At 44.2% G+C, this 27,666-nt stretch overlaps 1 protein-coding gene and 1 long non-coding RNA gene across 3 annotated transcripts in view; one reads left to right on the forward strand and one right to left on the reverse strand.

Moving 5' to 3' along the window:
* The window catches only part of CRADD (CASP2 and RIPK1 domain containing adaptor with death domain), a 229,191-nt gene extending 218,570 nt beyond the window's left edge, over nt 1–10,621 (forward strand). The window contains exon 5 of one of the 2 annotated variants that reach the window (XR_010122660.1): nt 10,485–10,621. Coding sequence is in view for 1 of the 2 variants with exons in the window: in XM_054445254.1 (XP_054301229.1) it covers nt 9,054–9,121 (68 nt within the window). In the remaining variant the exon portion in view is untranslated. Of the gene's footprint in view, nt 1–9,053; nt 9,848–10,484 lie in introns of those variants that run through there. The other variant, XM_054445254.1, reaches the window with a different exon arrangement.
* Nucleotides 9,972–27,666, reverse strand: part of LOC129010454 (uncharacterized) — a 47,680-nt gene continuing 29,985 nt past the window's right edge. The window contains exons 2-3 of the long non-coding RNA XR_008493000.1: nt 23,242–23,321; nt 9,972–10,370 (exon numbers count right to left, since the gene is read on the reverse strand). This is a non-coding gene — a long non-coding RNA (uncharacterized LOC129010454). The remainder of the gene's footprint in view (nt 10,371–23,241; nt 23,322–27,666) is intronic.

Consider the following 27,666-nt stretch of genomic DNA (forward strand, 5'->3'; position numbering starts at 1 on the left):
TAGCAACTCCTCTTCCCTTGGGTCGGGGGCAGGGGTGCTAGGAAGAGGTGGGAATGGCATGGGAGAAGGACTGACAAGTCCTTTTTCCTGCACAGAAGGTATTGTCTTCCCTGTTTTTCGTATAAGGAAACTGAGATGTGGAAAGGTTAACTGAAGTTTGGTGAGGCCTGTTTCCAAGAAACCATGACTGAAAATCCCAACTTTTAAATTCAGCCGTAGTGGTCACATCAGGTCAAAGACACCGTAATTGCTGCTGAACTTGTGGTGAACTCCAGATTTATCTTTTAGGCATTTCTTCTATGTCACAGGTATTTGGGTTATCCATTAAACCAAAGATCCACTTAAAGAAATACAAACACGGGAGGGAACTTGGAAACATTTTTTGCGATCTGTTCTTTGCAGAGATAAAGAAACTGACATCCCTAGGGAATGAAGCCTAGGTCCTTATGCCCCCCGAGTCTGGTGCTTTTTCCTCAGTGGCACTGTGGAGGGGTTGTTGAGTATGTGTTCCCTCTGAGGCTGATTGGAACCTTCCTCTTCCCCAACTGAGTGAGAGGCAGGTGAGTGTCATTGAAAGAAGTTCTTGGAGCTGGAAGCCCCCAGTGAAGTCCCAGCTCCATTCTGCATAATAAGCTTGTGTGATCTGGGTATATTCTCCTCAGTTTCTTCTTTTGAAAAATGGGTATAATGAAATTTGCCACCCTCTCAAGATGGTTGTAAGGATGAAAGAAGATCCTAACTATGAAAGATCTGTGTAGGGGCCAGCACAGTGGCTCACACCTGTAATCCCAGCACTTTGGGAGGCCGAGGCAGGTGGATCACTTGAGGTCAGGAGTTTGAGACCAGCCTGGCCAACATGGCAAAACCCTGTCTCTACTAAAAATACAAAAATTAGCCGGGAATGATGGCATGTGCCTGTAATCCCAGCTACTCGGGAGGCTGAGGCAGGAGAATCGCTTGAATCTAGGAGGCAGAGGTTGTAGTGAGCCGAGATCATGCTGTTACACTCCACCCTGGGTGACAGAGTGAGACTCTGCCTCACATAAGATAAAATAAAGATCTCTGTAGGATCCCAGGTGCTGGGCAAAGGTAAGGAATCAGTCTTTATATCTATAAGATACACAACTGCCAAGCTAAGATGGCCATGCCTCTAGCTGCTGCTGCTTTTTTTTTTTTTTTTTTTGAGATAGAATCTTGCTCTGTCACCCAGGCTGGAGCACAGTCACATAGTCTTGGCTCACAGCAACCTCCACCTCCTGGGCTCGATCCTCCCACCTCAGTCTCCCAAATAGCTAGGACTACAGGTGCATGCCACAAAACCTGGCTAATTTTTATATTTTTTGTAGAATTGGGGTTTTGCCATGTTGCCCAGGCTGGTCTCAAACTCTTGAGCTCAAGCGATCTGTCCGCCTTGGCCTGCTAAAGTGCTGGGGTTATGGGTGTGAGCCACTGCACCCAGCCTGCCTCTTGCTTCTTACATTTCACTGCCTTGAGAGTTTATCAACTCCCCACCCATAGGCATTTCACTTTCTCCTCCTCACATGATTTTGTTTCACCTGACGGTAGTCCAGCTGAATTCTGGAGATAGGCAGTTCAAGTAATGGGAGAGGTCAGTGACTCAGTCTTCTATGTGGGATGAGGTTTTCCCTTCCCCATGACTGCAAGAATGAGCAGAGTATGTGGAGCTTACTTTGAAGGAATGAAAACAAACAATCCTATCATTTAATATGAGCTTTAAAAGCTTTAGCAGCATGGGTGAGTGTGGCCATCGAGACTGTCTGGCAACTGCCCCTGCTAACAGTGGAGATTTATTATCATAGAAAATCATTTCAATCTGCGGAGGTTCCAAAGGGACCATTATATGGTCATGGGCATAATTAATAGCAGAACTGTTTGGGAAGGACACTAATATTTATTCACTGCCTACCACGCGCAAGACAGAGAGTGAGGTGGGAGGCTGGTGCCATTCTGATTCTGCAGAAAAGAAAGCTGAAGTTCAAGGAAGTTAGGTGGGTTGCCCACAGTTATAAGCTTATAAACAGTAGTGTGAAGACTTGAATCCAGATCTTTGCACTTCCTGTAGTGTAACACAGGGAGGGTTCCGTGCATTTTGAATCTGCTAGTTTATCTCTTTTGAAAATGAGAGAAAATGTGTGGGGAAATATGAGAATTAAAATAGCTTACCTAATCATCCAAAGGTCAAAAGGTCCCAGAATTTGGAAACCTTGGGGTAAAAGGGAGGTCAAAACGATAATTAAAAATGAAAAATCAAAGTCTCAGCTTCTCCTACCTCTTGACACCGGCACAGATACACTTTTAATGACAGCCTTTTATCAGATATTGCCATCAGCAGGAGATCTCAATGCCAGGGCCACTAATGAGTGGAGAGGAAGGAAGGTCAAAACACAGAGGATGCAAAATAAGGATTTGAAGCCATGTCCGTCTGGCAAGAAGAAATTAAGCAAAACTCAGAAAGTTCTTAAATATGTAGAAGGAGACTGTGTTTCACAACTTCTACAGACAAATTCCAAAATATGTAGACTTCTAGGAAGCAGAGAAGTTAGCAAATTGCCAAGGTGTTCATAGTCGGTTCTTGGTATTGTTAAAACACAGTTTGATTTGCACATCTGACTGAAATACTTGCTTTAGCAAGCACACTCTTTCCTAGTAGTGCCTCTTAATGCTTCTACTAAAAGGCAACTCATCTTTTTGATGGCCTGAGCACTTTAGTCACAAAAATAAAATTTATTGAGCACATACTACATGCCTGGCTGTGAGTAAGGCACAGGGGATATGAATGAAAACAGAATTACACGTTAACGTTCATGGAGTTTATAGCTGGATGGGAAAAGCAGCCAAGTCAACAAGGAATTATAGCATGTATACTTCATGTATAACATGAAGGCAGGACAAGGTGCCCAGGGAAATGCAGTAGGTGGGCACCTAACTCAGTCCTGGAAAGTCAGCAAAAGCTTCCAGGTTAAAGAGTCACCTGAGCTAAGACCCAAAGGGTGAGTAGGAGTTAATGGAGTATATTCTTAGTGGAAAGAGAAACATGCACAAAGGAATAGGGATGAGAGAATGGGGTGTGTTTGGGGAACTGAAAGAGATTCAGTCTGGACAGAGTATTAAGAATAGAGACGGCAGGCCGGGCACAGTGGCTCACGCCTGTAATGCCAGCACTTTGGGAGGCCGAGGCAGGTGGATTATGAGGTCAGGAGATCGAGACCATCATAGCTAACACAGTGAAACCCCGTCTCTACTAAAAATACAAAAAAATTAGCGGGCATGGTGGCGGGCGCGGTGGCGGGTGCCTGTAGTCTCAGCTACTCAGGAGGCTGAGGTGGGAGAACGGCATGAACCCGGGAGGCGGAGCTTGCAGTGAGCCGAGATCGTGCCACTGCACTCCAGCCTGGACGACAGAGTGAGACTCCATTTCAAAAAAAAAAAAAAAAAAAATAGAGAGATGGCAGATAGATGGGTGGGGGCTCACCTTCTGTGAAAACATTAGGGCTTTATCCCAACTGACTGTTGCAAGGGTTTAAGCATGAGGATAAGATAATCATATATGTGTTTTAGAAAGATCATCATTCTGTGCATGTGTTTCAGAAAGATCTGTTTGGGGATTTGGAGCATGCAAGGCAGGGTGGTGGGGTGTGGGATGGGGAGGGCAAGACCAGTAGCAGGAGACCCAGCAGCTGGAGTTGCTGTCATCCAGGCCAGAGATAGGGGTAGTCTAGTCCAAGTCAATCCATTAGAGCTGGAGAGTAGACAGATTCAAGAGCTTCTTAAGGGGTAGACTGAACCAACCACATCTTGAGATTGTTGTCAGATGTGTGGAATGAGGTAGGGAAGCAGTCAAGAATGGCTTCCAGGGTTCTGGGCTGTATGGCTGAGGATACCAGCTTCTGGACCGCAGAACCCTGCAGAAGGAGCAGGTTTCAAAGAGGTGGTGAGGAGCTCCGTTTTGGAAATGCTGCTGGAGGAGTGGTGGGGTACAGCCAAGGGGAGCTGTTCCATAAGAAATACCGTCAGAATCTCAGGAGAGAGATCCAGATGGCTTGTGGAATTGGGAGTCATCGGCACATGGATGGCAGTTGATGCCAAGGCTGACATCATGTGACAAGGCTAGCTCCAGCAGTCCTGTCTTCAAAGAGGGTCTGGAAGCTCTCACTTTTTCCTGGTTCGTGCTTGTCAGACCATATGCAAGTAATTAAAACAGGACATTCATTAACATGCCACTTTATGCCTTTTAGTCTCCCTATGTCTCCAGGGCTAGTGGGTGAGGTACACAGAGAGATGCCATGCACATTTTATATGGGACCAAGTTCATGCAATGCCAAGCAGTGACAGAGCCCAGCTCAGGTTCCTCCAGGTGCTGTTCTTACCACACTGTAATTCCTCTGAGGTCGCCCTAAAGAAAACACTCAATTCATAGACAATCATGACAGGACTGAAATTCATGATGACAGATAAAAGGGGACATCCTTTCTACCAGGCTCAGTGGCTTTTAGCCTCTGCCATCCTCACCCCCTCACCCTTGCCCTCCACTGCAGCACTTCCCACCTGGTGTTGGCCTGTCTACCCCCAGCAGGTCTCAGAGGAAGGGCCGTGGCTCCACGGCTCCCAAGTCTCTGGACACTTGGCCAAGCGAGGGTTGTAAGTCATAGCCCAATCAGGCCCCAGCTGCTCAAAGATGCAACGGAGGTGATGCCATAACATAAAGAGATAGCCCCGGAAGTGATGCCATAACATAGGGACATGGTCAGTAAACTGGGAATGGGAGAAGAAGGAGCTTTTCCTGCTGACCCCGGAAATCATGGTACCATGGAGAGAAGGTAAAGTGGAGATCACCAGGGCTTGGGGCTTTGTTTTGGTTTTGTTTCTGAGCAGTGAGATTCTTTTTCCAAAAGACAACTTGAAGGGAACTCCAGTATGTAAAATGGTTTTTAAAAAAAGTCTTGCCCTAACAAAAGTAGGAGCCCTGGGGCCTGAGCCAGCTTCCTCCACCTCACCCCATACATACTCAGCCCAGGCCTCCGAGCCTTCTTGCAACACTTTTGAAAACCGATAGTTTAGTCCATACCTTCCAGGATGGTGGGAAGTACACAAATTTGAAAGCATGGAATTATAGTCAAATTCCCCTGGGTTTAACTCTAGCCAGGCTGTTTATTAGCTGTGTGTATTTTGGATAGGTTATTTAAGTTTCCTGAGCCTCAGATTTATCATCTGTAGAGTGGGGAGGGAGTACAGAATTGCTGTGAAGGTTTAAAGAGAAAAAATAACGAAAATATTGAGCACTGTGCTCAGCATTGAGTATATTCTCAGTACATGGGAATTATTGTTGTCAGTCGCTGAACATTTAGATATTTCTAGACAAGCTGGAAATTTGGATTTTAATAGATGGGCTAGAAATTGGGATTTTTATAAGAATCTCCCAATTTTTAAATGTTGGCAAATAATTTTTAAAAATGAAAAACATTGTTTGAGCTCAATAAGACGGGCTCCCGCAGTCAGTTTGGGACCTCTGTCCGTGCAGGAAGGAGGTTAGATCTGGAGGGGAAGGGCAGGAGCCCAGAGCTTGGGTCCCTGGGCGGGGCTTGTGGGTTTCAGTCGTGGGTGGAGACTGGCCCTGCCCTCCTGCTGTAAATGCGACCAATTCTCAACCAGAAAATTTTTAAATCTACCTATAGCCTGTTTCCAGTTGTCCCACCTTACTGAACCAAACCAATGTTTTCTTTTGTTGTTGTTGTTGGTTTTTTTTTTTTTTTTGAGACAGTCTCCCTCTGTCACCCAGGCTAGAGTGCAGTGGCACTATTTGGCTCACTGCAGCCTCCACCTCCTGTGATTCTCATGCTTCAGCCTCCCAAGTAGTTGGGACTACAGGCACGTGCCACACCTGACTAATTTTTTGGTATTCTTAGCAGAGATGGGGTTTTGCCCTGTTAGCCAGGCTGGTCTCAAACTCCTGGCCTCAAGTGATCCATCTGCCTCGGCCTCCCAAAGTACTGGGATTACAGGCATGAGCCACCGCGCCTAGCCCAGTGTATTTCTTAAATGTATTTGATTAAAGTCTCATGTCTCTGTAAAATGTATAAAACCAAGCTACAGCCTGACCACCTTAGGCACATGTTCTCAGGATCTCCTGAGGGCTGTGTCACAGGCTCCTCTCATATTTGGCTCAGAATAAATCTTTTCAGTGGCGTGTGTGGTGGCTCACGCTTGTAATCCCAGCACTTTGGGAGGCCGAGACAGGCAGATTGCTTGAGGCCAGGAGTTCGAGACCAGCCTGGCCAACATGGCAACCCCATCTCTACTAAAAACACAAAAATTAGCCGGGCATGGTGGCACACACCTGTAATCCCAGCTACTTGAGAGGCTGAAGCACAAGAATCACTTGAACCCTGGAGGCAGAGGTTGCAGTGAGCCAAGATTGTGTCACTGCACTCCAACCTGGGTGACAGAGCGACACTCCATGTCAAAAAAAAAAAGGGAATAAATCTCTTCAAATATTTTACAGAGTTTGACTCTTTTTGTTTACTCTGGGATGGGGACTGGGGTATGCAGGGAGGTGTGCATGTACACACTTATGTGTGTGTGTGAGATGAAAGGGGTTAACACCCAGCTGTTTGCAGACCACACTAGGTGCTATGCACATATTACTTCATGGTCAATCTATTGTTATCCCCATTTTAAGACTGAGAAAACTGAGGCTCAGAGAGGTTGGAGAATAGGCTGAGGTTCAGTAAGCTGTCATAGCTGAGCTGAGACTTGAATGCAGGTCAGATTTCAGAATCTGGGCTCCTCACACTTCCCACCACACTGCCTGTCCCTTACTCCCCTTCACCTCCTTGTCCTCTCTCCTGCCGCTTCTCCCCTCCCCTTTCCAAGAATTTCCTGTTTTACCCACTACTGTAATTACCAGTATTATGGTTATACTTTCTGTTATCCATTTCAAGGATGTCATAGATTATGGTTTATCAAATGCTCCCATGAACAAGATCTCATTTGGTCCCAACGAACCCTGCGAGATAGACAGGTGAGTATTAAGCCCACTTTGCAAAGGAGAAAAGAGCTCAGAGAGGCAGGAGATATACGTCGTGCACAATGCCTCCTGCTCTTCTGTCTCCAAATCCAGGGCTTCTTTGCTCACGCTGCTTTACCGAGCTCCTTCAAGGAGGCCCTGCAAAGCCAAAGTCAAGTGTGTGCTGATCGGCAGGGACACCCAATGTCTGTGAAACTGGATCTTGATTTTAAATTTCAGTATTTTGATACTTTGTTCATCCTGGATTTTTGACATCAATTTTCACTTAAAAATATTGCATTAAAATATTATTTGATTATTGCATTTATTTGGTGCCCTTAAATTTTGCACCACAGGCAGTGCCCCCACTGATCTTACCCCAATCCCAGCCCTGCGCCTGTCTGTACCAGTGTAAGGATGATATTGTGATTGCAACTGTGACGTAAGCATGTGAGAGTGTTTTACCACGGTGCCGAGTCCGCCTGCCTTTTCTGACCCTTCTTTGTTCCTTTGTTTGGTTCGGAGTGTCACTCCCCTAATCTCTCTTCAATGAACCCTGTCTGACTGGAATGATCTAGTAGGAGTGGGTGGGCACCTTGGGTGCTGGGACGGTGATGCCTGGCCTTGGAAAGGGGGCCCTTGCTGTTAGCTGGTGGGCGCTTTCAGTGCTTTGGGCAAGTGAACATAATGAAGCCTTTTTTCTGGAAGGGATCATTCGGGAATAAACTTTCATGGATGCCTTCTTGCTCACCCCGTCCACTCCCCTGTGCCCCCCTCCAGCCCTGTTGGCCACTGGGGCAATAGAAGGAACAGCTTGATCAAGATTTTTCCTAGAAAAGCCTTTTGATGGGCCCATAATGGAAAACGAAGCTGTTTTTGTTTTCTTTGATTAATCACAGTGTCCTGTTTCCCAAAGGAAATGTGGCCTTGGCTCTTCTGAAAGAACACAGCCTGTGCTGTAAAGAAGGGCTGCAGCCGCCTGGTGCTTGACAAGGTCCCCAAGACGGGAAGGGACACATGTAGCCCTGTCCTCCAGGACTCGGCTCTTCATTTTTTACCTTCCAGGAAGCTCAGGTTACCAGTTTCCTTTGTGTTTTTCTGCCAGCGTGAACAGGAGAGATATTAGCCTTTAGAGATTTCTTTACAGTTCCTTGAAAGCTAGAAGGGTGAAATCAGCCAGAGAATTATATAACATAACAGCAAAGCTCATTTAAAGCAACAGTGTCTTTCTATAGGGCTGTGGTGGTTCCGTACCAGTTTTTGTTACTAACTTTAAAGAAAAGGATGCTAATTTTGTGAATAAAATAGAGGGGCATTCCCCTCCCTCATTACTTTCTGTTTGTTCATTGGACGGACACAATTCCTAGGGTGTTGATTTAAAAAAAAAAACAACAATTTGAAGCGTCTTTGAAGGAAGACTAGGGGAAATCATGTACATTAACCTCAGGCAGACACAGCATACTTATTCTTGTTAGAAATCAGAAGAAAAAAAAAAAAAAGAAAAGCTTTCTAAAACATTTGTTTGTTTTAATTTAAGAGTCATGGGGAATTTTATAAATACTCGGCTAAATTCTTCAAAGGGAGCCATGTTCTTTAAATTTAAGCACTAGGCTGGGCACAGTGGCTCATGCCTGTAATCCCAACACTTTGGGAGGCTGAGATGGGCCGATCACCTGAGGTCAGGAGTTCAAGACCAGCCTGGCCAACATGATGAAATCCTGTCTCTACTAAAAATACAAAAATTAGCCGGGCGCGGTAGCATGTGCCTGTAATCCGAGCTACTCTGGAGGCTGAGGCAGGAGAATCACTTGAACCTGGGAGGCAGAGGTAGCAGTGAACTGCACTACTGCACCCCAGCCTGGGCGACAGAGCAAGACTTCATCTCAAAAAAGAAGAAAAAAATTAAGCACTAGATCATCTATTCCTGCGTTGTTTGACTTAGAGCTTAAATACCTCTCAAAGTGCATCACACACATTAGCTCAGCTGATTGCCATACTCCCTTGATTTGACCTTCTCTTCCCATTTTAGAGATGAGGAAACTGAGGCCAAAGGATTCTGTTACTTGCCTGGCTTCACAGCTCACCTGGAGATTCTGAACTGGCATCTTCCTCTCTCTGCCATCACCCCAGAACCTATCCTCTTTCCCCTACACCAGTGGTTCCCAACCAAGGGCGATTTTGCCTTCCAGGGGACATTTGACAATGTCTGGAGGCGTTTTTGGTTGTCACAATTCTGTGTATGTGTGTGGGTGGGCGGGCGAGGGCAGGGGATCATGTTGGCATCTAGTGAGTGGATACCAGGGATGCTGCTAAACCTACAATGCTCAGATGGCCCCTAACAAAGAAGTATGTTGTCCAAAATGTCAATAGTGCAGAGGGTGAGAAGCCCTGGTCTATACAGAGCTCAGCAGTCCAGAGCAATTGCAACCTCTGGGAGTTGCCAAGAGCTCCTCTGCCCGGCAACAGGCTTGGCCTCTCTCCTGTGGCTGCCACAAGAGTTAAAGCCGCTGTCTAGAATGCCCTTTGGCAGTGGCCAAGTGTCCCCTGCAGAACTGACTGTGGGACATGCGGTGAATCAGCCGGAGCTGATGTGTTTTATAATTTATAGTCACAGGGCGCCTGTCTTCATTTAGCAGCAGGCCTGCTGGCAGCCTCCCTGCCAGGGAAGAAGCAAGTTCCACAGAGGCACACAGCCCCCGCCAGCTGACAGCCCGTGGTATTTGGGGACGGCTGTTGCTCAGAGACACCTGGGAATAGGCCGGGGCCGAGATGGCGCTGAGCACTCGGTCTCCCCTTCAGACCCATCCGTCAGCAGTGGTCCCTGCCAGAAGATGGCCTATTGAACATTTCCAGAAATAGCACAGCCAAGCCTGTCAACTGCTTTCTTGGAAATACATTCAATAAGGATGGCGGTCCTCCAGCAGGGAGAGCAGAAAGCCTGGCCTGGATCAGGCTGCTGAGAAACAGCAATGCCTGGCTACAGGCCATGTCAGTGCCTTGGGAAAGGGGAGCGGTTCTCATGGGACTTCCCGAGCCCTGCAGCCTCTGAAGTCACTTCAAAATGTTCTCAGTGTGGAGGGAGAGAGTCACACCTTGCAGAAGGCCTTAGGCCCTGCCGACTTTCTACTCAGTTACCTGCACATCTTGCTGTGTTTGTTCAGACACCCCACAGACAGGAAGGCGATTCAGGCTTGGAGGCAAGGTATTAACTGTCAGCAGAGAGAGACCTCTGCATCATCTGGGGAACGTTTATTTGCAGTCCCTCCTCTTGTGAGCTTCACTACCAAGTAGAACCAAAGGAGCATCAGTAGGGGGAGTATTTTCTTCCCCAATCCTTCGGTCATTCCTAAGATACAGGAAATATAAGGCAAAGATGTCATACTGAGAGAAAAGCTTATAATTTCTACTCCTCCCCTCCCCACTTCCCACAGAATTAACTTTCCCTTAACTTCCCTCACAGGGGCCTGACATTGCGGTTGGAATTCAGCCACCCTGGGAATCTGCACCCCGAGCTTTCTCCAATTTCTGGGATGTCACAGTGATGGCAGGGCTTAAGAGTGCCCTAAGAAGGCCGGCTGCCTTTAAAAACAAGCTCCTGGAAGATGTAGGTGTCACATAAAAGCATGAGACCAAAAACTGTCTGCAATTTGGGGTGTTCAGGAAATGTTGATTAATCACATTTTTTAAATTATAAGACTGCTGGACGTGGTGGCTCACTCCTGTAATCCCAGCACTTTAGGAGGCCAAAGTGAGAGGATTGCTTGAACCCAAAAGTTCAAGACCAGCATGGGCAACATGACGAAACCTCACCTCTACAAAAAATCTAAAAATTAGCCAGGTGTGGTGGTGTACACCTATAATCCCAGCTACTTGGGAGGCTGTGTGGGAGGATTCTTTGAGCCCAGGAGACTGAGGCTGCAGTGACCCATGATAGTGCCACCGCACTCCAGCCTGGATTTACAGCAAGACCCTGTCTCAAAAAAAAAGTGTAAGACAGTTACCAGGTTTATTATAGAGAATTCATGGGACCTGGTTTTATCTGCAAGAGCCACTGACTCCCAGGACAAACATGATTTGAAGCCCACACTGAGCTATAGGTGGAGGCAGGGCTGTGAGAACACAATACAGGATGCCCAGTTAAATTTAAATTTCAGGTAAGCAATAATTTTTTTTGTATAATTGTATTCCAAATATTATTATTATTTATCTGAAATTCAGATTTAATGGGCATCAGGTGTTTTGTTCAATCTGTTCACTCCATTTGGGGTATAAATTGATCTAGTTGTTAAGTTGATAACAGGGAACACTGACACATATTCAATACATATGAAAGACGATACCAGTTGAGAGAAGAAGAAGGAGACTGGCAATGAAGAGGGAAAGCGAGAGAAATACCAGGAAGAAAAGGAGATGGCATAGCGAAGGAGAAAAAGTTCCAAATGAAAGAGAAACAGGAAGTGCTGAGGAGAGAGAAGAAAACAGGAATGTTTCTGAAGGACCAAAAATGTTTGATAAATTATGACTGTTACACAGAGAGCCATCTCCCTGGGAAATGCTGTTGAGTTGGCTAACCACCGTTCCTGGATCTGCTGCTCTTTGTTCTGTCTGGTAAAACGCACAGTGACCACTAGGGAGAAATGACTCTCTAAGCCACAGTACCATTATCTGGGTCACTATTACCCCAGGCTCAGGTTGTTAAATAAAATTTACAGGAGGCCATTGCTTTGGACAGAGTCCTTCCACCCAGCTCCAACAGACCAGAGCAAACCAGAATGGTGTCACTCATGCTACCTGACATGTGCTCAAACTGAACTTTAAAATGGGCCAGTTTTCCAAAAATCAGGAGATTTACAGCAACCAACAGAAAGTGAAGTGGTGTCATTTGTCTGGGGTGATACCTGAGGTTCACTGCCTCATGCCAGAGAAATCGAGGACGCGGACACACACAGAGTGAGTTTAACAGGCGAAAGAAAGAGAATAGGTCTCTCTCCTGCAGAGAGGGGGATTCTCGAGTGGGTCTTCCGGTTCCATGGCGAGATGCACAGGGTTTTATAGATGATCTTGAGGAGGCAGTGTCTGATTTACATAGGGCCCAAAGGTTGGTTGGACCAGGTGCGTCATTTACATAACGTGCGAAGAAGATGGCCACCCCACCCTAATCTTTTATTATGCAGATATGTGCCATATTGCCTGTTCCTTTACTGTACACGGTGACAAAGGAAAGGGAAGATGGAGCCTCCATGTTGAACATGCCTGGTCCCCGTTGCCTTTTCCTATTGGCATAGCTGCCAGCATTCATCCATGCAAGCTTCCAGTTTGCTTATCTATGTTTGCAGCTCAAATTTTCAGGCCACTCTTTGTTAGAAAAGAAATGATTTGGGGGCTGCTTTTTATTAAAAGAGTAACCTTGCTGAGGACTCTCTTACCCTCACTAACTGCCTAATTTCTTTCTAGCTCCTGTATCAAAAGGGTCCCCATCCACCTGCACAGGCATGAGAGGGAAGTTCCCTGTGTATAAACCCTTTAGGGAAAGTAACTTTGAAATGACCAAGCCACTTCTTGTTTCTTGATCTTGCTATCCCCAGGCTTTTCTGCCCATCCATCTGCTCGGTTCTTCAGAGCACCTTTTCTATTTTATAGATAAGATGCTGCCTGATTCACAAATCGATAATAAAAACCAACTGGACCTTTAAATTCAATGCGTGAAAATTTTGTTCTTTGACAGGGTAAAGCCACATCTAAGGCTGTGTCCAACTCCAGGACCTAAGGGCCCTCCCCACTCCTCCCACCTCCACCCCTCCCCCTTCCCCCACAGGTTGCGGTCATTCATGGATTGAGGATTTTCGAAAAATTGGGATCTAAACAGCAAAATGGATTTGGTTGCCACCATTCTTTGAAATTTTTTTGTTGTGGATGATTCAGAAAACCCTTCAACAGCTTCTTTCACCTCAGGGTCAATGTGTTTGAGGAGGAGAGTCATTGTAGGCCTGTGTGCAGACAATTGAGGTTCCTTGAATTATAAACACCCTTATTCCCATCCCCATAGATGGGAGGTCAGGTTGGCTTAACCCAAAGGGAGAAGCCTATGTAGGCTGGGGGCAGGTGGGGTAAGAGAGGAGGCCTCCCAAGGAGGGGCCTGTAGTAGTTGGACCTGCCATCACCATGGATGCTGCGGAATTGAAAAGATGAGACAAGCAGGGACCCTCCTCTTAGGGGCCTGTAGGGGATGGACTGGTGGGAGAGGGTCAAGCGTGGAAATAAAGGAAAACCTTGAGTCCCTTTAAGGGAAATTCCAGGCACGTAACTAGCCCTGAGGAGCTTAGCCCCATGCTAAGACCCTAGTCCAGATAAGCAACTTGATAAGCAAGAAGGTAATAGTAGCCTAAAACAGGCTGGGCACGGTGGCTCACACCTGTAATCCCAGCACTTTGGGAGGCTGAGGTGGGTAGATCACTTGAGGTCAGGAGTTTGAGACCAGCCTGGCCAATATGGTGAAACCTTGTCTCTACTAAAAACACAAAAATTAGCCAGGCATGGCGGTGCATGCCTGTAATCCCAGCTACTTGGGAGGCTGAGGCAGGAGAATTGCTTGAGCCTGGGAGGCGGAGGTTGCAGTGAGCTGAGATGGCGCCACTGCACTCCAGCCTGGGTGACAGAGCAAGACTCTGGCTTAAAAAAAAAAAAGTAGCCTTAAACAATAGCCAAGGAAGCCAGAGTCTCAGGATGTTTGGTTCCCTATAGAAACTAAAGATAGCATCTTAACATGCGTCTCTGAGTTGTTTTTCAGAAACCTAGACTCTCACCAAACCCATCCCCCCTACATATAGATCTCAGATAAGGAGGAACTAGGAACTGAACTCTGATCACTGTACTTTGCTCTAAATTTCTTCCTGAAGGGCCTAGAGAAAGTCACACCCAAAGAGGTAGAGCTAACCTTTATTTCTGCTGGCCCCAAATTTTTAAACAAAACTTCTCTTTCTTAACCAGTTGCAAATCAGAAAAGCTTTGAATCTACTTATGACCTGTAAGCCTTCTGCTTCAAGATATCCTGCCCTTTTAGGCCCAAACCAGTATGTAACCTGGATATTGATTTATGATTTTGACTGTAACTTCTGCTTTCCTGAAATTTACTGCTGCCTTTAAAAACCCTTACCTGCAAGCCATCAGGGAGGTGGGGACTTAAGCATTAGTTGCCTGGTTCTCCTTGCATGGTGCCCTGCAAATAAACACCTTCCTTTCGCCCACTGCAAACCTCGGTGTAGATATCTGATCTTACCGCACTGGGGAAGTGGACCCCAGTTAGTTTCTACAATATAATAAAAGGGCTGCCTTTGGCTACCTGGGCTGGGGAGTAGGTCTCCCCATAAACTCCAGTGAGGAGAAGAAGAGACACATGAAATGTCTCACCATGCTAAGACCTCATTCCAGATACCTGGAGATATCTAGGCTGTCGATGTGGAACATCATCATTGCAACAGTGACCTTTATGGAGCATCTATTCTGGGCCATTGCATGACCTCAATTGATCCTCAACAACTGAGTCAGGAAAAATTCAGTGTGGTCACAGGAGAATAGAAAATTCCAGGCAGCATTTTCACATGCCTTGCAAAAAGGAAACTCTTGAAATAACTACAGAAGCTAGGGGCTGATAAGACCCTGAAAAACCAGGGTGTGGGCCAAGCTGGCTAAGACCAACTGGACCCAACACAGTGCCCGATTTGACCTAGGTTTCTCCCAAGACGTCATTACACCCTCACCCACCAGCACCATGACATTTCCAGGAACACCCATATTTGGTATAAAAATGGGTGGCACTACAGTTCCAAGAAATCCTCACCTTTTTCCAGGAATCTTTATGAATATTCCACCCCTTGGTTAAATAAATCAATAATGATAGGAACCCCAAGCTCCATGTGACTCTCTCTTTTGAGTACGCCAGCACTCCCTTGTCTTGAGTGTGTACTTTTGCTTTGCAATCAAGCTCTCTCTCTAGCCAGGCACAGTGGCACATGCCTGTAATCCAAGCACTTTGGGAGGCTGAGGCAGGAGGATCGCTTGAGTCCAGGAGTTTGAGACCAGCCTGGCAACATGGAGAAACCCCATCTACACACACACACACACACACACACACACACACACAATTCAAAAATTAGCTGGGCGTGGTGGTGAACAACTGTAGTCCCAGCTACACAGTGGGTTGAGGTGGGAGGATCTCTTGAGCCTGGGAGGTCGAGGCTGAGATCACGCCACTGCACTCCAGCCTGGGCAACAGAGTGAGACCCCCACCTCCACAAACACACACAAAAATCAGCCAGGCATGGTGGTGACACCTGTAGTCCAGCTACTTGGGAGGCTGAGGCAGGAGGATTGCTTGAGCTTAGGAGGTCAAGGCTGCAGTGAGCTGTGATTGTACCACTGCACTCCAGACTGGGTGACAGAGAAGGACTCTGTCTCCAAAAGAAAAAAAAAAAAGATTTAATGAGTGAGAACTTAACTCTGACTTTTTTTTCTCTTGCCCAAATTCCTATCTAAGGGGCCTGGAGAGTCATACCTTAGAAACCATAAAATCTCATTAGACAGGCTTTATTAGCCGTTTTTTTTTTAATTTTAACTTTTTTTTTATTGTGATGGGGTCTCACTATATTGCCCAGGCCGGTCTCAAACTCCTGGGCTCAAGTGACCTCCTGCCTTGGCCACCCAAAGTGTTGGGATTACAGGTGTGAGACCCCACACCTGGCTGAGTTTTATTAATCTTATATAATGTGGCTTACTTTACAACCTGACTCAGATACAGCATCACATGACAGATAGCATACCCTGAAGGAAACCAAAATATTTTACCCCAAAATATATTTCTTTAACATATTTTGAAATGGCTGCCACAGGGCCAACAGATTGAAATGACTTTGCCAAGCCATCTTTTGTGGGGAAATTTTGCATCTGTAGAGAATCTCCATAAATGTAGCCAGGACTTTCCCCTTCTAGGTCTTTCCCTGATTAACTGAGAGTCTGACACCTTTAAAGTCTGAGAAGAGACATTCACCATCTATTCTCTCTGAGAGTTGCCACCTCTAAGGTTCATCTACATAAGAACCTTGGTCTCCACAACCTCCTTATCTTAATTCAGGCTTTCCTTTCTACTGATTTCAAGGATTTAAATCAAGCTTTGTGATGTCACATTTTTTGGGCCAATCCAACGTATACTTTCCACGTATTGATTTATGATTTTAACTGCAGTTCCTGTCTCCCTGAAATGTCTAAAACCAAACTGTAACCTGACTGGCTTAGGCTTCCTTTCTCAGTTCCTCTTGAGATTGTGCAACCTGGGATGAAGGTACTCACATCGGCTTGGAATAAACTTCTTTAAATATATTTTGGCAGAATTTGGTTTTGCCATCAACATAAGTTTGTAAGTGTAAAGCACTTAGGACATGCCTGTCACATAGAGAACACTAAGTATTAGTGCTATTATTATTCCTATCATTGTTAGTGTTCAGTTATTTCCAAGAAATGATACGAGCCTGATGGGCCATCGACATTGTCCTTGGGAGAGTGCAGCAGAAGAGGCTGGTTCTGCCTCTGCTCTGTTCACGTTAGTGGTGGTGAATCTGTACGGTCTGTAGCGACCTCTATTCTTGCCCCTTCAGAAGAAAGAATTTGACCAAGGGGCATAAGGCAAAGGGAGAGACCAGGGCAAGTTTTAGAGCAGAAGTGAAAGCTTATTAAAAAGTTTTAGAGTAGGAAAGAAAGGAAGTAAAGTACGTTTGGAAGAGGGCCAAGTGGGTGACTTGAGAGATCCAAGTATCCTGTTTGACCTTTGACTTGGGGTTTTATACGTTGGCATGCTTCTGGAGTTTTGCATCTCTCCTTCCTTGATTTTTTCCTTGGGGCAGGCCATCCACATGCACAGTGGCCTCCCAACACGGGACGGGCTGCATGTGCAGTACGCTTACTGAAGTTGTGTGCATGCTCACTTGAGGTGTTTTTACCTTATCAGTTGAGCATTCCTAGAGGAAGGTCATTTACCAATTAAACTCCACCATTTTGCCTCTTAGTGTCCGTGCTTGAGCCCACTTGCCCAACTCCTGAGATCTTATTGGGAAGTGGCTGATCACACACTTCAGATGTTTTCCATCTATCAGGAGACTGCCAATAGGTCTATTAGGTGCTGTCTGTGATCAATCATTATTTTAGAGAGATGTTTTAGCAACCACTCAACCATCACCTGATGGTCGCCTGACATTCCTGAGGGGAGGGAGCCCTCTCCTGCCATGCTCATGTCTGCCTAACTACCAACTTCAACAGTTTTAGTTTTTGTGGTTTACACATGTGTCATTGTCTGGGCAACATTTTAATTTTCTTATTCTTGTGAACAAGGTACAGGGGCTTCCTTAAGTCTACCAAGTAGTTATTCATAGAAAGATGATTCAGAAGACTCAGTGTTCTGAATTTACCTTTTATCTCTGCTTGTTAATAATGACTCTATTATATGCAGGTGAGGCTAGACAATGCTGCAGTAACAAATAAAGCCCTGAAGTCACAATGATGTATCAGAACAATTTTTTTTTCCGCCTTCATAGAGTGTCTACGAAAGCTTTCCTCCATGCATTGACTCGGGGATCTAGGCTGTTTCCACCTTGTGGCTCATCAAAGGCTTTCATGGTCACAGCCAAATGAAATGGGAGAAGTGGAGGGACTCTCCTAGTGAACTGCCTTGACCTACATTTACACACTCCTCCTCTGTTCAAAGTCCATTAGTCAGATTTGTCACATGGCTGCAACCACAGCAGGTGAGGATGTAGGAGGAACACATGGATTTTCTCTTCCCAGCACCCTAATGGTCTCTACCTCAATGCACAAACCCAGCTTATGGCCCCAAGTGAAGAACTGCTAGTCGCTTTATTAATCAAGTAATGAGAACCTTTTTCTTATTAATTATGGTCATGTATTTATTTGATTGAGACATAGCTAATTTATTCACTCTTTCAATAAGTATTTGTTGAGTATTTCCTCTCTACCAGGCACTTTTGGGCCCTGGGGATATGTCAGTAAGTGAAACAGAACAAAACCACTTCCTTCATAGAACTAGCATTCCAGTGGGAAATTGTGAAAGATAGATAATTAACCCAAAAAATAAGAAAGCAATATATTAGGCATTGATACGTGCAATGGAGAAAATAAAACAGGGAAGAGGTTTCAAGATGCAAGTGTGTGTATCTGTGTGTTTGTGTGTATTGAGGGAGGAACTTAAAATAGGATGGTTAGTGAAGACCTTCTTGCAAAAGTGACATTTGAGTAGACACTCAAAGGAGGCAGGAGAGCTCTGGGGTAAAAGCCGTCTGTGAAAGAGAAGAAGGGAGTGCAAAGGCCCTGAGGCAGGAGAGTGCCTGGCATGCTGAGGGCAGTGAGGATGTCAGTGCGTCTGAGGAGAGTGGTGGGATATGAGGTGAGGAAGGTGATGAGGATGTACGCACCCTGGAGGGCCTTGTAACCTGTGTAAGGATGTTGCTTTTACTCTTGCTTAAAAACCTCCAATTTTCTTCCCACTTCCCAACATACATACTGTACGTCTGTCAGTTCCCCTGCAGCAGTGGTTCTCAAATTTCAACTGGCATTAAAATCACCTAGAAGGTTAAAATCAGACTGCCATGGTTCACCTCGCAGAGCTTCTGTGGTAGGGCCTGAGAATTTGCAATTCTAATTGGATCCCAGGTGCTATGGTCTGAACATGTGTGTCCCCTCAATTCATATGTTGAAACCTAATCCCTAGTGCAATGGTACAAGGAGGTGGGACTTTTGGGAGGTTATTAGGTCATGACAGCAGAGCCCTCATAAATGTGACTAGTGCCCTTATAAAAGAGGCTCCAGAGAGCTACCTAGCGCCTTCCACTGTGTAAGGTTGCAATAAGAAGGTGCCATCTATGAACCAGGAATAGGGCTCTCCCCAGAACAGAGACCCCTATTCCTCACTGCCCCTCAGCACACCAGGCACTCTCCTGCCTCATGGCCTTTGCACTCACTAATTCCCCATCTCAGACGGCTTTTACCCCAGAGCTCTCCTGCCTCCTTTGGGCATCTACTCAAATGTCACTTTTGCAAGAAGGTCTTCACTAACCATCCTATTTTAAGTTCCTCCCTCAATACACACAAACACACAGATACACATACACTTGGGTTTTGAACCAACGACCTTCTGTGTTTTATTTTCTCCATTGCACTTAACATGAAATCTAGCCGGGCACAGTGGCTCACGCCTGTAATCCTAGCACTTTGGGAGGCAGAGGTAGATGGATCACTTGAGGTCAGAAGTTCGAGACCAGCCTGGCCAACATGGTGAAACTCTGTCTCTACTAAAAATACAAAAATTAGCTGGGTGTGGTGGCGGGCACCTGTAATCCCAACTACTCGGGAGGCTGAGTCAGGAAAATTGCTTGAACCCAGGAGGCAGAGGTGGCAGTGAGCCAAGATCATGCCATTGCACTCCAGCCTGGGCAATAGAGTGAGACACTGCCTCAAAAAAAAAAATAAATAAATAATCAAATCTGCCAGTTTCTTATCTTGGACTTCCTAGTCTTTAGAACTATGAGAAGTAGATATTGTTGTTTCAGCCACACAGCTTATGATATTTTCTTATAGCACCTGAGTGGACTAAGACACCAGGTGATGCTGATGCTACAGGGACCACACTTTGAGAACCACTGCTCTAGTGAAACAAGCTCCCTCTTGCTTTCCTACTTCCCCATGAAAACCTGCCCTGATTTTTGGACAAGGCCAGCTATGTAATTTTTGAGGCTCAGTCAAAATGAAAATGCAAGGCCCCTGTTCAAACAGGCAGGGGGAAAAAGGGCAGTATAAGGTACTAAAATATCAAAATTATCCTTCTAAAATATTTTATAGGTGGAGCATCCTTAATCCAAAAATCCAAAATAAATGTTTTAAAATCCAAAACTTTTTGAGCACTGATATGACACTGAAAATGCCCTAATGAGCATTTTAAATTTTAGGTATTCAGATTTGGGATGCTCAACCAGTAAGTATAATGCAAATATTCCAAAATCTGAAAAAAATCTGAAATTCGAAATACTTTTGGTCCCAAGCATTCCAGATAAGGTGTATTTAATACAGTACATCACTTAGAAAGTATAATGAGAGTAATAATGGCACATGAATAACAACACAAGTTTTTAAATAGCCAGAAAATATTTTTGGTGTTGTAAGTTTATATAACACAATACATAATAGCATCTTATATTAATGTGACATTATAATTAATCTGGCTTGCTTTGCTGCATATTCATTAATTTCTGATGTGTTTTCTTGCATATTTATTTATTAGATCATAAAAATTTGTACTTTTAACAACTTAATTTTCAATTGATCTAATTCAAAGCAATGTCAGTTGCTATTGGCAAATGCAAGATCACGAATACTTTTTGATAAATTTAATTTTGACAATTAAAATCTACTGATGCAACTCTTACTGGAATAAGTATTTTTTAGGCTGTAATGATATTGGGATACATTTCTGATAAATTATCTTGAAATATGAATGTTAGTACATCTAGAGGCGATGATTCCTATAGAAATATTTTCTAAAAAGATTTAACTCTTCATAGAAATCAGTTTCCTATAAATCTGAATTTAATTGTACATGTAAATTTTAATATTAATTAATATTTCCTCCAGCAGTTCCTGCAAGTTGTGGCAGTTACACAAGAAACAAAAAAAGGCTTCATAATTTTTGTATAATTCAAGGCACTTGTTTATGCATTCTATCACTGCATCTTCAAATATAAGGAAATTTAATTTTTTTTTTTTTTTTTGAGACAGAGTCTCGCTCTGTTGGCCAGGCTGGAGTGCAGTGGCACAATCTCAGCTCACTGCAACCTCTGCCTCCAGGGCTCAAGCAATTCTCCTGTCTCAGCCTCCTGAGTAGCTGGGATTACAGGTGTGTGCCACCATGCCCGGCTAATTTTTGTGTTTTTAGTAGAGACGGGGTTTCACCATTTTGGCCAGGCTGTTCTTGAACTCCTGACCTCAGGTAATCCACCAGCCTCGGCCTCCCAAAGTGCTGGGATTACAGGCATGAGCCACTGTGCCTGGCCAGAAAATTTAATTTTTAAATTGTCTTGCTAATTTTTGGTTTATCTGAGGTTTTCCTGCAAATAATAATGTTCTTTTCTGTTGAATAGGATAATCTTTAAATTTAATTTCTATTTCCAAGCCTGTGGATATTTGGTTTGCAATGTTGCAATGGTTTTCAAAACTCTTTGAAGAATTTTAATAACTCCCTGATATGCTTCATTGCAATGTCTGTGTGTACATCTTGTTTTATAACAACTTACTGACAAACTTTGCTGCCTGAGTACCAGCAGTTCCTGTTGCAGTGCTTAGACTAGAGAGTTAATATTTATGCAGATGCTGCAGGAACAGGCCTGGGGACAGACTCTCCCCGGGCTGCCCCTCAGTGGAACCCCAGTGCTGCTCCTCTCTGCCACAGCCACTACTTCTGCTACTTCCATGCACCTGCTGCTTCTGCTACTACTGCTATCACCACCAATCCAGGCCAAGGTCCCAGCCCAGCCGCCCCCTCAGATACCCCTGGTGCCCAGGACAGCCCCAGGTATGCCCGTGCATACCAGATGGCCAGGCCAACTCCTGGTGCTGCCCTTTGCCATGCCTGTAGGCATGAGCCTGCACGTGTACACTGACACCTGGAATCTCCTCTGCTCCATGCATGCTCCATTGTCTGATCTGACTTCACAACACAAGGTCAAAAATAAAATTGTCAAGAATTTCAAGACAGTAACAGCAGAACGTTAAACCAAGCATGAGATTCCTTCTGAGAGTAGGCCCTGTGTGCACAGGTTGCACACCCATGAAGCTGGTCCTGCTTTGGAGTAAGTGAATTACCATAACTTTTGCCCATGTACCTCTTATATTATTTTCTAACAATGTGTTACACTACATTGTTTAAGGTCTATTTTCTCCGCTAAATCAGAGGTCAGCAAACTATGGCCCACTGGCTAACTCCAGCCATTTGTTATTTTTTAAATTGTTTATATTTAGGGTGTACAACATGATGGATTTTATTGTTTGTTTGTCTGTTTGTTTGTTTTTGAGACAGGGTCTCACTCTATTGCCCAGGCTGGAGTGCAGTGGTGCTATCTCTGCTCACTGCAACCTCTGCTTCCTGGGTTCAAGTGATTCCCATGCCTCAGTCACCTGAGTAGCTGGGATTACAGGGGTGTACCACCACGCCTGGCTAATTTTTGCATTTTTAGTAGAGATGGGGTAATCACTCTGTTGGCCAGGCTGGTCTTGAACTTCTGGCCGTGTGTGATCCACCCACCTTGGCCTTCCAAAGTGTTGTGATTACAGGTGTGAGTCACTGAGCCCAGCCAACATGATGTTTTGGTAAACATATACATGGTGAACAATACATGATATACACATACATTACTACCATCAAGCAAATTAACATACCCATCATCTCATGTAGTTACCTTTCTTTTTGTGTGGTAAGAGTCTTCAAAATCTACTCTCTTAGCAAATTTCCAATATACAATACAATATTAACTATAGTCCTCATGTTCCACATGAGATTTCTAGATTTATTCATCCTATAGGAACCACAACTTTGTACTCTTTGACCTACATCTTTCCATTTCCCTTATTCACCCCCTCCCGTGGTCACCACAATTTCCTCTTTGCTTTTATGTATTTAACTTTTTGTTTCTGCCTGTTTTGTAATAAAGTTTTATTGAAACACATGCACACATTTGTTTACATATTATCTATGGCTGCTTTCAACGGCAGGTTTGAGTAGTGTGACAAGGAATGTTTGGCCTACAAAGCCTATAACATTTGCTGCCTGGTCATTTACAGAATAAGTTTGTTGATGCCTGCATTGGACTATAGGATCCCCGAAGGCAGGAATTATATCTCTCCCATTTACTTCTGTGTTCCCAATGCCTAGGGCAGGGCTTGGCATATAGAAAATGCTCAATCAACCCTTGCTGAAAAAAAAAAAGAGTGAAACAAAAACATGAATATATGAAGAGCCTAGCCTTTTTTGAAGTAACTCATTTTATCTAAAAGAAAATCATCTTTGGCTAGAGTCACAGAGTAGAAAAAAAAAGTAAAAGAAAATCCTGTAAATTTTGATTCCTTTTCTGTTTTGTTTTCACGTAAAAATGATGTTTAAAATTACTTACCTTATGGTGAAATTGACTCTCCAGGGAAATCTAAGGTGATTGTCTTGTAGCTTGGCACGCCCTCTGGCACACACTCCAGTCTGGAGAGGCACAGGCGTTGAATAGAATAGAATAGCATTCATCATTCAACAACTATTTATTGAGCAGAGCATGGGGCTAGGCGTGATAACAGAAATGACAATGATTCCACTATGTCTTACTCAATAGACCTGTAAAGCCTATAGACCAAAGAAAAAAAGACTCACAAAAATATATACTCATATATAACTATACCATAAAAAGTGTTAAGTAAAAAGGAAAATGTCTGGATGAAGTGCTTTGAATTTTCAGAGCCAGGACGGATTCCTTCTGGCTGCAGAATCCGGAAAGGCTTTGTGCCAGTCATTCTCTATTTGGTCTCAGATCCGATCCTGCTCTTCTGCATTGCTTTGCACCACAAGATGCTGGCCCCTGCAAACTACATTTCCGTGGCTGCCCTGCCAACTGGCTCTATCTAGGCTCTGTCAGTGGGAGGCCATGGAAAGAGATCGGAGGACTGGACAAAGAGAGGAGAAGTGCCACGGCTCCTTTCTTTCTCGCGCTCCAGAGAGAGGAGCCATGGTATTTCTCCTCTCTCTCTGAACCTCAGTTTTCTCACTTTTCCAATGGAAAAAGCAATTGTGTCTATTTCATGGGTTTTTTTACAAGAATGAAATGAGATAAGGCATGCAAAATGCTTAGCACAGTACCTGATAAGTAATACGCATTTAAAGAATACAGGCTGGCTGCGGTGGCTCACATCTGTAATCCCAGCACTTTGGGAGGCCAAGGCAAGTGGATCACTTGAGTCAAGTAGTTCGAGACCAGCCTGGGCAACATGATGAAACCCCACCTCTACCAAAATACAAAAATTAGCCCAGCGTGGTGGTACATGCTTGTAGACCCAGCTACTTGGGAGGCTGAGGTGGGAAGATTGCTAGAACCCGGGAGGCAGAGGTTACAGTGAGCCGAGATCACGCCACGCACTCCAGCCCTGGTGACAGAGTGAGACCCCATCTCAAATAAATAAATAAATAAATAAATAAAATACAGAATAGAGCTGTTCTTGCTTTTGGGCTTGTTCAGGGTAGTGGGAAGGAGTGCAGTGATCGGTGATGCCTCCTAAAGGTGAAAGGTGAGAGAGTAGAGCTGTGTGCGAGGAATATTTAGTAATGTATATTAAAACTGTATTATATAAACAGTTAACTGGTATTAATATATTAAAACTGTATTATAGAGCTAGAACTGAAGGGACCTGGCAAATGGACTGGCAGACTCTAGAAAGGGATTAGGAAAAATCAAAGACCTGGAATGGTGATACCGAAGCACACACAGTCAATACACAAGAACCAGTAGGCTCAGGAGAACAGATTATGAATTTACTTTTAGACAATGGTGTGCGAACCTTTCCGGTTGCAAAAAAAAAAAAAAGTACCTACAGTAATACCTTCAAGACACTTTAACAGGTGGGGATTTTTGTTAGAGATACAAATATATGCAGTGAGTTAGCAAAACAAAAACAAAAACAAAACATTTCAGCAGCTGCACATTTTGGCCTCATGGAGAACTGGAAAACTATCCAGGAAACCACAGCAACTGCAGTTCGTAGAGCCTGGCCTCCTCTGAAGAGGAGAAACCATTGTTTTTTACTTAGCAGTTCTACCTTGCCCAAGGCTCCTTCTGTTTACAATCTCACTCTTTCTGGTTTTCTCTTTCTTGCCTCTGTTTCTGTGGCTGGATTATCTGTCTTGCATTCAAGATGATTAGGTGGGATATTTACCACCCAGTATGAAGCTTCCCAACTGGGCTGCATCCTCAGGTTGGGTCTGGCCCATGTTAGATGCCCTGGGCTCAGCATAGCAGTTGTGGTCAGCACAGCAGATTCACCTGAAACAACGCAAAGATCCACCTTTCTCAGAAGGAGCTGTGTAATCAGTAGGTTTTATAGTCAGACTGGTGAAGACAGGGTGAATTAGAGATGTCAGTGGGAGCTCCAAGGAGCTGAAAAGGTAAGACTGGATTGTGATTGAGGGAATATTGAGGATACCTAATTACTTTTGATATTCTACATTTCATATGGATTTGCTCATATAAGATCAATATCTGTCCAAGGTTTAGGGCAGAGCAGGCAGAAGTTACTTCTGGTAAAGATGATTATTTCAATGGGACCCGAAAACTTAGATGATTTGCAGAGGGAGGAATTTTATTACTGTCCCTTATAAGGACTTAACTAATTTCTTAGAAGAACAACTTTGAGATTGGTTTGGAAGTGGGAATGTGGTGAGGTTAGGATTTCTTTACTGTATTGAGAGTAAAATATTCTACAGCTCAGGAAAACAAATAGAACAGCCCAACCCTCTGTGATTCTTCCCAGAACTCTTCTCATCCATCATCTCTCTTGATACTGAAGAAACCCAGAGCTTGCAACACACATATTCCAAAGATAAGTTGATACAAGCTCACTTATGCAAATTTCTTTAAAAATGAAGAGAGAGAAAAAAGTGGAGAGACAGAGACAAAAAAATACATAAAAGAAAAAATAGCTAATATTTCGAAAATCTATTATTGATGGAGCTCTAAGGGGCAGATGAATCCTTATTCTTAAAATTCCAGGTGAGGAAAAAACAGAACAATTGTTTACACAGCTGTACCCAAGAGGTGGTATGTGCACTTTTCCTCTAACTCTTAACAGAGAAACACCACAGCACTCAAAATCCTCTTTTAGAATTACGTGAATTAAAAATAATGAATTTCACAAATATCACTGAAGAAGTAGAAATTTTTAAATAAAATAAAAATAGCCAGTATCTTATTATCTTCTAATTCTGCCCCCTTATTTTGTAAGTACATTTATAATTCTAATTCACATGCATATGCAATTTTTATGTAATTGTCATCAGAAGCCCTTGGGCTTACTACACAGACCTTCTGAGTCTGAATGCTGTCTCAGCACTTGGCATCTATGTGAATTGGCCAGTTACTTAAACTCTCTGGGCCTCAGTTTCCTCATCTGAGAAGTAGGTATAATAATAATACCTACTTGAGGATTAAATGAGACAACATCTATAGAGTGCCTAGTTCAATGGCTGGCACATGCTCAGTCAATGGTAATCACTCATTATCCATCATTAAAATCAGGGAGCTTTGTAAGCCAGACTGGTTGGACAGGAGAGCTTAGCAGTTAAAAGTCTGTGTTTGCTCCGTATTTTTTCCCTCCCCACAATGATGCAATCCTGTATCTCTTTCCTCTGGCTGCCCGGCCCCACCCAAACCAAGATAAAAGATGTAACACACGCAACAAACATTATGTGAGCACCTGATACGTGCTGGAAGAGCCCTGTGAGGACTTGGGGAAATAAAATCCTGCTGCTAGCTGCTGCTATAAACACACTGCCATGCCCCAACGCCATGTTGAGCACTTCATATGCATAATCTAAACCAGCACCCATAAATGTGGCCATAGTGACTCTCATGCAGTTGAGGAATCCATTTTTCAGGAAGGTTACAGTTATGGGCTGAAGTATGTTCCCCCCAAATTCATATGTTGAAGCCCTAACTCCCAGTACCTCAGAATGTGACTGTATTCAGAGATAGGGCCTTTGAAGAGATGCTTAAGTTAAAATGAGACCATTAGGGTAGGCCCTCATTCAATCTCCTTATGGTGTCCTTACTGATGTCCTTATAAGAAGAGGTAATGTGGACAACAGGGATGCACACACACAAAGAAATGACCATGGGAGGGCACAGCAAAAAGGTAGCCATCCGCAAGTCAAGAAGAGAGGTTCAGAAGAAACCAACCCTGTCAACACCTTGCTCTTGGACTTTTAGCCTCCAGGACTGCAGTTTAAGCCACCCAGTCTGTGATATTTTGTTATGGCAGCCCCAGAAAACCGCTATAGTTATATAATGTTTAAAAGCTTAGGAGGTATTCAGCCTTAAAAAGGAAGGAAATGCTGACACATGCTACAACATGGATGAACCTTGAAGACATTATGCTAAGTGAAATTCTAAGCAAAAGAACAAAGCCAGCTTCAAACTATACTTAAAACCCAATTTCAAAGTATACTGTAAGGCTACCGGATCCAAAACAGCATGGCACTGGTCCAAAAACAGACACATAGAGCAATGGAACCGAATAGAGAGCCCAGAAATAAAGCCACACACCTACAGCCATCTGGTCTTTGACAAAGTCAACAAAAACAAGCAATGGGGAATGGACCCCTATTCAATAAATGGTGCTGGGCTAACAGGCTAGCCATATGCAGAAGATTGAAACTGGGCCCCTACCTTTCACCATGTTAAACAAAAATTAACTCGAGATGGATTAAAGACTGAAATGTAAGACGTAAAATGACAAAAATCCTGCAAGAAAACCTAGGAAATACCATTCTAAACACTGGCCTTGGA

The sequence above is a fragment of the Pongo pygmaeus genome, chromosome 10 (assembly GCF_028885625.2).
Source record: "Pongo pygmaeus isolate AG05252 chromosome 10, NHGRI_mPonPyg2-v2.0_pri, whole genome shotgun sequence".
NCBI classification, from domain to species: domain Eukaryota; kingdom Metazoa; phylum Chordata; class Mammalia; order Primates; family Hominidae; genus Pongo; species Pongo pygmaeus.